Source organism: Hippoglossus stenolepis, chromosome 21, assembly GCF_022539355.2.
Source record: "Hippoglossus stenolepis isolate QCI-W04-F060 chromosome 21, HSTE1.2, whole genome shotgun sequence".
Lineage (NCBI taxonomy): Eukaryota > Metazoa > Chordata > Actinopteri > Pleuronectiformes > Pleuronectidae > Hippoglossus > Hippoglossus stenolepis.
Window position 1 is genome coordinate 20,338,611 of NC_061503.1, and position 10,493 is coordinate 20,349,103.

Here is a 10,493-nt window from a genome sequence, read left to right on the forward strand (position 1 = left end):
ATATATATACGTATATATAAACTCCTCCTATCAACCTGTTTTCACACAACTGAAGTCCTGACGTGCTCCTGACGTGTTCCTATTTATATTATTTTTTCAGTCTCTGAAACATTTATTTTTATTTCCAGGGTGAAGAAGTTGTGATCGAGTGACGTCAGATGTTTTAATAAACAAGTCGTAAAAAGATCATAATAAAAAACAATATATAAAAACTTCTGGAATATCATTGGTCGAACACAGAGAGGGCGGGACTTAGAGGTCAAAGTTCATTTGAACCCGGAACATCAACAAAGTGACTTGAATCTTCCTCCGGTTCTCACCGACATGTTCTCCGCTTCACTGCCCACAAACCGTGTCCTGGTGGCGGCTGTCAGCCTGCTGCTCGCCCGCCTGTCCTGCTCCTCCCGGTCGCTCCCGGACATCCCGCACATCGCCGCTTACTTCGGGACGAAGACCCGGTACGAAGAGGTGAACCCGCAGCTGCTGCGGGACGTGTTCTCCGTTAACGCGTCCGTCCTCATGGCCCCGGACACCGAGCGCTGCTCCCCGGTCCACCTGACCGCCGTCATCAGGCACGGGAGCCGCTACCCGACCGTCAAGAACATCCGCAGGATCCAGAGACTGAGCCAGCTGGTCCGGGGAGAAGCCTCCAGAGGCCCCGGCGGCTCCGAGGACTGGCTGCGGGACATCCAGAGCCGCTGGGAGATGTGGTACACCGAGGACATGGACGGTAAAATATATATATTTATAAAATATCAACGTCACTAATTTCTAATAATATTTGATATTAATGTTTTGTATCAATTAACAATCTTCTTGTTTCCTCTCTGAACTTCAGATGTGCTTTGATCTTGTGAATGTTTCCTCAGGTCAGCTGGTGATGAAAGGCAGGGACGACCTCCGGCAGCTGGCCGGACGCCTGGCCACCTTGTTCCCGTCTCTGCTGTCGGACGAGAACCTGATGAAGAGGAGGATCAGTTTCAGGACCAGCTCCAAGCATCGATGTGTGAGCAGCGTGGAGGCGTTTCAGGACGGGCTGATGGAGCACTGGGGACACACCCACTTCTCAGGTGTGCTTCACCTGTAACTAACTAACACACACACACAGACAGACACACACACACACAGACAGACACACCCTCAGGTGTGCTTCACCTGTAACTAACTAACTAACACACACACACACAGACACACACACAGACAGACACACCCTCAGGTGTGCTTCACCTGTAACTAACACACACACACACACACAGACAGACACACACACAGACAGACACACCCTCAGGTGTGCTTCACCTGTAACTAACACACACACACACAGACAGACACACACACAGACAGACACACCCTCAGGTGTGCTTCACCTGTAACACCATCTGTGTGAAACTGTGTCTCTGCAGAGGACAGGTACAGCCACGTTGTGGACGATCAGCTGATGCGTTTCTTTGAGCGTTGCCGTGGTTACGTGGAGGGTGTGGAGAACAACCGCTCGGCGCTGCTGGAGGTGGACAAGTTCAAACATGGGGACGAGATGGAGGGAGTGAGGAGGAGGACGGAGGAGAGACTGAACCTTCCTCAGCACCGACTCACACCAGGTAGAAGTCTGTGTCTCCTGTAGACTGAGTCTCCTGTAGACTGAAGTCTGTCCCGTGTCTCCTGTAGACTGAAGTCTGTCCCTGTGTCTCCTGTAGACTGAAGTCTGTCCCTGTGTGTCTCCTGTAGATCTTGTTGAAGCAGCGTTCTTCCTGTGTTCCTATGAGCTCTCCATCAAATCTCTTTATTCTCCGTGGTGTTTCCTGTTCGACGAGAACGACGCCAAGGTGCAGACGTATGACTGAATAAACACACACACACACACACACACACACACACACACACACACACACACACGGGAGGGTCAGAGGTCGTCTCAGCGGTGATGATGTCACATGTTAGCGTCCACTCCACAGGTGCTGGAGTACAAGTCGGACCTGAAGCAGTACTGGAAGCGCTCTCATGGTCATGTGATCAGCAGTCTGTCCAGCTGTCCTCTCTTCCATCACATCTTCAGGACGCTCGACAAAGCTGGACGTCCCCGCAGGTCGATATTCAAGAACAGAACAATTAATCAATCAAGTTAATTTTCTCCTTCTAATCTGTTTTCATTGGACGAAGCTGTCCGAGCGCCGACCATCATCATCACGTGACCTCTGAACTCTGACAGGTCCAGTGAGGCGTCGCCCGAGCCGGCTTCCATCCTGCTGGGTCACGCTGAGACGCTCCTCCCCCTCCTCTCCCTGCTGGGACTCTACAAAGACCAGACTCCGCCGACTGCCAACAACTACCAATCACAGCACGGTACGAAGCCCCGCCTCCGCCCTGACGTCCAATCAGACATGAGGACGTAGTGTGAGATCACGCCTGTGGGTTTGTAACATTTCTCACAACATGGTTGCTACAGATGTTCTTAGTGGCCGCTCTGAGTATTGCAGCATCTGCGCTCATGTGACGTCATGTGAGCCCAAGAAAACGAAACGTATTTTATTTAAGTAAATTTTGTAGATTTAGTTTCGTCTTTTTATTTTTACTCTCAAACTAAAGAAATGAAAACAGACGGTGTCGTTTTTTCAGGAAGAAGTTTCCGGACCAGCCGGATCGTCCCCTACGCCGCCAACCTGCTCTTCGTCCTGTACGACTGCCAGCGAGGCCCCCGCGTGCAGCTACTCATTAACGAGTCTCCGGTTCGATTCCCGGGGCTGGAATCGGAGGTTGCCCCGCTGTACCGGGACGTCCGGGCCACGTACCGCCACCTACTGGACGGCTGTGACTTCCACATGGAGTGTGAGGGGAGGAGCGGAGGTCGAGGACCAAACACTGAGCTCTGAGAGGTGAGACACCAAGCCACTCCCTAACGCCAGCTGTCCAATCACAGCCCAGCTGCAGCACCTGCACGATGTTAATCCTGAAACATCATGTGACCGAGCATCGTCCTGTCGCGTTTAGTGAAACAAACGGCGCTGCACTTTGACGTCGATGTCGAGAAAGTCGACGACTGACGGATGTTCGTCCAGTGTGATTTATTATGTCTCACCAGTAACACAAGGTTTAATGTCCTCTTCTTCTTCTGCAGCGATTTAAAGGCAGCAACGCCCCCTGCTGGTCATCCACTCAGGAGACGAGACGCCACGACTCAGTGAACTTTTAACCTTTGAACCTCGACGAGGACACAGTTTTACTTTGAAACTTTACGTTGTTTATTTAATCTGATGTTAATGATCATGTGACGGGTTTATTTGATTTTCTACTGATTCTGATTTGTTGATGATTTTACTTATGGGATGTCTCAGTCTGAGGGAAGGTTTTCACAATAAAAGCTCTGGTTCGTCTGTGGTGATGGAAATAGATTAGTTTTGCCGTCAGGGTGAATTTGTTTTTGGCCTTTGTGCCTAAAATGGTTAAAAGTGACGATTCAGATTTTTATAAATTGTCCCTTTTTTCAGATTATTTAAAATTTGTTTTTGTTTTTATTTTCTGTGATGCCAAATCTTTCTAAATAAAAGCTTTAAAAATACATTCTGAATATTAAAAATGATCTTTACAGCGTTTTGTAACTTTTTATCCTGTAACAAAAAACAAACAAAAAATTTGAAATATTTTTCCATTGCCAATATTTTAATCAGTCATGTTATGAACAATAAATATTAATAAGTGTTGGTTCAGTGTGAAACAGATTTTAAAATTAACGTAATTTGTTTTTAATTTAAGAAAAAGGGAAAGATTGTAAAAGTCAAATTCAAGGCAGCTAGAAATTAAATTGATTGGTTATGTGCTTTGATTACTTTATTAAAAAAATCTAAAGACATTTGGTATAATTTAAGTTAATTGATATTTTATTTTCCTTCAGGTAAAAAATATTTATTTCATATTAAGAATTTGACATCCTGTCACCTGTTTCCCTTTATTTGCATCAACTTTAATTTTATCAATAATTACATGTCACATTTTAATTGATACTTTTTCAATATCTTGATCAAATATTTGTAATGATTCCATTATTGTATTAAATTAATTTCATTGTCATTTCAGACATTTTTACATCATAACAGGAATTAACTACACTGTTTTGGTTTTCATTAACCAAAACTGACATTTACAGATGAATCAATGAATAATTATAATTCATAAGTAATCAAGTATCTTAGATTTCAGCTTTTTTATGTCTCAATGGAAACTGAGTCTTCAGTCTAGAGACTGGATTCAAAACCACACTGAACATCCCAGTAACAAACTGAAACCACAGGCTGATCCAACGTGTGTGAATTTCATCAAGTCACCATGTGACTCAGTGGGTGTGGCCTCCTCCTGCCTGCATGTTCTCCTGACGTCTGGACATGATGCTCTGGACATAACCCTTTCATCCTGGTACCTAACAGCAGTCAGGGAACCGTTGGCTGGGACACGAAGGTCTGTTGACCCTCCCAGGATCGTCCTCCTCAGACATCACTGATCCAGCAAACTGGTCATAGATGATGTTACAGCAGCTTCACGTTCACCACAGCTTCTCCAGACTCGTTCACACCTGTCACACTCAGTGTGAACCTGCTCATCTGTGAGGAGAACGAGGCTCCAGTGGGGAACCTGCTGGTCCTGGTGTTGTCTGGTGAATGGAGCTGCTCGGTGCTGTGAGCTCAGGTCCCACTAGAGGGCGTCGGCCTCATGCCTCCTCATGGAGTCTTCATTTAACCTATTTTATTTCCACTGATTCACAATCACTTGTTTCCTAAATGGACAGATTGATATCTGAAGTCGAACTGACTTGGTGTTTTACTGTGAGCGTTAAAGGGCCCATATTGTGTAAAATACATCTTTGGTGCTTTTACTATCTGTAATGACTTGAAGGGGCCAGTAGGGGGCCTCAAAGTATGAAAACAGTCACTCCGGACTTCTTCACTCTGTCCATTCTAAGAAATGTGTTATTGAAACGTCTCGTTTCGTACTTCCTCTCCGTATGATGTCATCATGGAATCGCACTCTTCTCTCAGCCCCACCCAGACACTAATATATATTATCTTAGGGAACCAATACCTCAAATTAAATCCCAGAAAGGTGTAAAATACAGGGCCTTTAAGGTTCCCTCACTTTACTGCAGTGTTTTCAGTTCCATATGCGTCTCACTTCCTCCGATGTCCACCTGCAGATCACATCAGTGGATCAAGTCAGACCAAATCTATCTCGACTCACCTAATGATACAACTGTAGATGGAGGCGTCTCCATAGCAACAGGCCATAAAGGCTCATGGGTATTCAGAACAAAAAGCTACTCTGAACCTGAGGAGTTTTATTTTCAGAAAAATGACTCAAAATGTAATTCAGGTGATTTTCACTCATACAGCTGCTGAAAATAGTCCCCAACAAACTCACTGTTTCCTCCAGGTTGAGTCTGAAAATCTCCAAACAAACTTTATTTACAGTCATTTCTGCAGCGAGCAGCAACAGAGTGTTTAAACGTTGACATGGGTTCGAGAGCAGGATCGAGTTTCAAAATTACATTTAACAACAATGAGACATTTCTTTAAGTTTAAACATCTTCAGGCAGAAGAACTCTGGACCAGTTCAACAAATAATTAAAAGTTTTCATTTCTGGATCAACCAGTGATTCTCAAACGTTTCTGTGACAGGGTTTTTTTTTTCTGCGTCTGAAAGTGGTAGATCATGAAATCAAACCAACAGAGAAAAGCAGTGGCACATGTTGAACATATTTAAACATGTGAGGCTGCGCTAAGTGAAGTCCAGCCTGTGACGGCAGGCTGAGGTCATGTGATCAGTCCAGAGCGGCGTGCAGCAAGGCGCCCTGTCCGCCTGCAGATTTAGATTTCTTCATCTTGCAGATGGCCCTCTGAAGGTCGGACTGATGGATCGGACGAATGCAGTCCTCGGATAAACTAAGAGACAGAAAAACATTTGGAAGAATAAAAGACTTCGGTTCTTAAGACAAAGAAAATATCAATGTGCGCCTACAAGGTTTTACATGAGGTCTACATGAATTCATTAACACACAACTCCTTATGAGACGTTTCTGTCAGATACCTGTCGTCGTGACTGTGGACAAAGTCTCGCACACAAAGCAGCGCCGCATCACGACACATCTCTCTGAGGTCACTTCCTGAGAAACCGTCTGTCTCCTTGGCGACGTCAACGAGGTCGATCGAGGAGTCCACCTGCGGAGAGACCGAGGTGATCACCCAATGCAGAATATATATATATATATATATATATAAATAAAATCGATGATCAGCGACCTAATTTAAATATATCTGTTTATATAAACTCACGCTCTCGTTCTCCAGGATGAGTTTGAGGATCTGCTCCCTCTGACTCACACTCTGCACAAAAAACACAACACACACACACACACACACACACAACACGTCATTGGCGGCGTCGTCGTTAAGATTTTAAATCGTTGTTCATTTCGTGATTCAGTCGTACAGGCTGGTTGATGTGGAACCTGGTCGGCATCCTACGCAGAATGGCAGAGTCCAGATCCTGAGGACGGTTGGTGGCTCCCATTATGATCACCTGACACACACAGACACACACACATTAAAACATGACTTTCCTCGACTGTCCATCGCTGCAGCTTCTCTTTTCAGCCGTGTCTTTAAGACCCCTTACTTATAAAGTCAGCTGGTCCACTCTGTTGTGATTTGTCAACAGTTATGGCACATTTAGGAAATGTCAGACTACGCTCTCGCTGTACCCAGGTTTGTTAGGGGGCGTGTCAGACTAGCGGCGAGGCCTGTGGCTAAGGCTAGCCACTCATGTGACCTGAACATCCCGTGTTTGTACCTGGCAGTGGTGGTCGGTGTCCAGTCCGTCCCACAGACTCATGAACTGAGCCTTCATCATGGCGGTGGCTTCATGGTCGGAGCTGGAGCGACTCCTCAGGAACGAGTCTGACGAAACACACACACACACACACACACACACACACACGTCAACACACTGATGCCTGCTGGTCAGAGGAAGGTACTGCACCACATGGCCGCCCCTCAATTGGTACCACACCTATCTCGTCGATGAAGATGATTGACGGCTGCAGTTTAACAGCCAATGAGAAGACGGCGGCCGCCAGTTTCTGGGATTCTCCGTACCACTTGTCCGTCAGAGTGCTGGGCTGCAGGTTGATGAAACGAAACCCCGCCTCCTTGGCCGTCGCCTTGGCGATCAACGTCTTACCGCAGCCAGGGGGCCCGTACAGCAACACGCCTGTAACCAGGTGACAGGATGAGAATTATGGTCTGGACCCATTACACCTTCATTCCTCCTCTCCTTCCTCCCCTTTTCAGCTTCTAACCTAATTCATCTTTTCTCTTCACTTTCTTCCTTCTTTCCTTCCACCCTTATTCCTTTCCTTCTTCGTCTCTTTGATTTCCTTCACCCAACCCTTAGTGCTGCCTTACCTTCCTTTACCTCATCCGTCCATCTCTCAACTTCAACCTTTCTTTTGTTTTTCTTTTCTTCCCTCCTCCCCTTTTTTCCTACTTTCAATTCATCCATCCTCCCTGCTTCTTTTTCCTGTCTTCTTCGCTTCCATCCTTCATTCCTCAATGCTTTCCTCCATCTATCCTTCCTCCCTCCTTTAATCCTTTATTTGTTCCATCCCTCTCCCTCCCATTGTTCCGTCTCTAACCTTTAGGGGGCTGCAGCAGCCTGGAGCCCCGGAACAGGTGTCTCTTCTGAACAGGTAAAATCACTGTCTCCTTTAATTCGGTGATGATCTCGTCCAGACCTGCAATGTCTCTCCAGGTGATCTACAGTCACATTACCACAAAAATCACGTTCACCGTCAATCACTCTGCTGATTATTTTCTTGATCAATCAACTTATTATTAAAGTAAAATGTCTGTTACTATCAACTTCCTGTTCATTTAGATCTTCATACGATCAATGAACCTTTTAGTTCCTTGATAAAAGTTCTTGGAAGTAAAATCTGGCGAAACGTCTTGGTCCTGAACTGAGGCTCAGTCTTTAACGAAGCGTCTGATAAATGAGTGAATGAAGAAGTGTTACCTGCATAGTGAGCGGGTCCACCAGGTGAGCTGCGATGCTCATCTCGTACTCTGACAGCTTCACGTTCTTTACTCCGATCTGACGCATCAGCTTCTCGGCCTGAGACACAAAGACAAAGTCTTTGACGCCGACATTTTCACAAACGCTGCATATGACTGTGAAATGAGTCAGACTCCGCCCACACTGAAGAACCATAACTCGACCTTAACTGTCAGTTCCACCTAGTCGTCACTCCAAGAGAAGACATCCCGGCTCTTTCTGTTCCTCGTTTGTAGTTTTTTCATTAACTAGGCAACCAACTGCAGGGTAGACAATCTACTTCCTGTTTACACCACATGACCAGTGTGAGTTAGTGTGGACGGAGCCTTAAGGAACAGTTTGACTGGCTGCGTGTTTCCTGTCCCTCTGACCAGTGACTAAAACAGGTCAAAGTGTCTGACTCACCTGTTTCTGAGCCTCCACCTTCTGCTTCCTGGTGGGGTCGATGGCGTCCACCATCCACTTGATGGTGAAGTAGGTGACAGCTCCGAATATGGTGAGACGGAAGAGGAGGCCGATGACCTCGTTCCTGCCCAGAGGACGGGCAATGTTTTCAACTGGAACCTCCCTCAATCCCATGGTGATGAACACACACAGAGCTGCAACAACAACACAAACAACAACAACCAGTAACTTAATGAAAGAAACTACAGTCCCCCCTGTGGTTGTCTCCACCACCCAGTGCAGTTTCAGTCTACACACTCATGAGGTTTAAAACAAACTCATTTGAAGAAATTCACTCAGTGTTTTTGAGATATATACGAACAACCTGAGAAGAGACATTGAAGTCTTAACAACTAAAGATGTTACAGTTAAGATCAGAATGTGATTCTTCTGTCAGACTCTCAAGCAGCTCGTTAACAGTTTCTAACTCTCAATGAAGATAATAATTATGTTTCAGCTCATCAATAATATTTATGAATGTAATTGTAATAAAACCCAGTGGTTTTTTAGTTCTGGTCTTCAGTTATAGGGTCTGTCCCAATTCACCCCTACCACTTGACTCCACCCCTTTGTTTTGTGAATAGTGTTGTTCCATTTCTCTATGGGTTTTATTAAAACACAAACATTTGGAACAGTAAAGAGAAGAACACTTGAGAAAATGTTGGACTTCACATAAAACTACGTAAACAAAAATAACCAAAGAATAGTAAAGAGGTGTGTGTCTGGGTGGACGTCTGGACGGCGGAGTCGCTGATGACGTAACGAGTTGTGTCCCACTCGTTAAGATTAGTTTCTGTTTCTCACTTTAACTCTAAGACACTTTCTGTTTCTAAAAGGAAGTGAAGACATGTTGAACTGAATCTGGTGACACGTTCTTCTTCTGACTGACACCGACGCTCCAGGCAAACAGAAACTGTATCACTGGGAGGGTCACACTGAGGCTCCCCTGGACCCCCGCAGGTCCGAGGACCACAGACCGGACCCCCGCAGGTCCGAGGACCACAGTCCGACCCGAACACCGCAGGTCCGAGGACCACAGTCCGGACCCCCGCAGGTCCGAGGACCACAGTCCGGACCCCCGCAGGTCCGAGGACCACAGCCGGAACCCGCAGGTCCGAGGACCACAGTCCGACCCCGCAGGTCCGAGGACCACAGACCGGACCCGCAGGTCCGAGGACCACAGACCGAACCCCGCAGGTCCGAGGACCACAGTCCGGACCCCCGCAGGTCCGAGGACCACAGTCCGGACCCCCGCAGGTCCGAGGACCACAGACCGGACCCCCGCAGGTCCGAGGACCACAGTCCGGAACCCCGCAGGTCCGAGGACCACAGTCCGGACCCCCGCAGGTCCGAGGACCACAGACCGGACCCCCGCAGGTCCGAGGACCACAGTCCGGAGCCCCGCAGGTCCGAGGACCACAGTCCGGACCCCCGCAGGTCCGAGGACCACAGTCCGGACCCCCGCAGGTCCGAGGACCACAGTCCGGACCCCGCAGGTCCGAGGACCCCGCTACCCTCATTATTAAACCGAAAACACCGCGCGGCTAGCGGCTAACCGTAGCATTAGCTTGACCTTCTGGGCTCTCCGGCCGCAGCGGAGCTTCTCCCCGGGGAGAAACCGGCAACGCGCCACTAAGTCCGAGAGAAAATCTCCAGACAATGATGTTAATCCGGTAAAACACACACACTCACACAGAGACACACGCAGACAGACACACACTCACCTGCTCCGGTCACAGCTGCACTTCCTGTCTGCTCTTCTTCTGTGGTGCTGATGCAGGTTGTCTTCTTCTACTGAATGGGAGCTCAGTCCCGCCCCCTGCAGGGAGCAGGAGGGAGAAGGTGGATTTTGAAAAACAACTTTATTTAATACGATCAGATTTACAAAAGATTATCAAATCAAAGACAAATTAAAAAACAGAATATAAATGAAACTAATAACTGAAGGAAACAGA

General features: G+C 47.1%; 2 protein-coding genes across 3 annotated transcripts; one reads left to right on the forward strand and one right to left on the reverse strand.

The window, feature by feature from the left end:
• The first annotated feature begins 254 nt into the window (after positions 1-254).
• minpp1b (multiple inositol-polyphosphate phosphatase 1b) lies at positions 255-3,553 on the forward strand. 2 transcript variants are annotated; one of them, XM_035146794.2, is made up of 8 exons: positions 256-730; positions 870-1,070; positions 1,404-1,598; positions 1,726-1,823; positions 1,953-2,083; positions 2,207-2,340; positions 2,614-2,870; positions 3,113-3,553. In XM_035146794.2, exons 1-7 carry the CDS (start codon positions 325-327, stop codon positions 2,865-2,867), a joined length of 1,419 nt encoding a protein of 472 aa, XP_035002685.1. In that variant the 5' UTR covers positions 256-324; the 3' UTR covers positions 2,868-2,870; positions 3,113-3,553. The 2 variants fall into 2 exon arrangements, with proteins under 2 accessions (XP_035002686.1, XP_035002685.1); XM_035146795.2 differs by lacking the exon at positions 3,113-3,553 and having other exon boundaries at positions 255-730; positions 2,207-2,409; positions 2,614-2,738.
• A 1,863-nt stretch (positions 3,554-5,416) lies between these two features.
• Positions 5,417-10,350, reverse strand: atad1b (ATPase family AAA domain containing 1b). The gene is made up of 10 exons (XM_035145315.2): positions 10,263-10,350; positions 8,500-8,693; positions 8,056-8,154; positions 7,676-7,796; positions 7,051-7,251; positions 6,832-6,938; positions 6,472-6,561; positions 6,315-6,365; positions 6,070-6,200; positions 5,417-5,924 (listed from the first exon to the last, which is right to left on the reverse strand). Exons 2-10 carry the CDS (start codon positions 8,671-8,673, stop codon positions 5,804-5,806), a joined length of 1,095 nt encoding a protein of 364 aa, XP_035001206.1. The 5' UTR covers positions 8,674-8,693; positions 10,263-10,350; the 3' UTR covers positions 5,417-5,803.
• Positions 10,351-10,493: the final 143 nt, after the last annotated feature.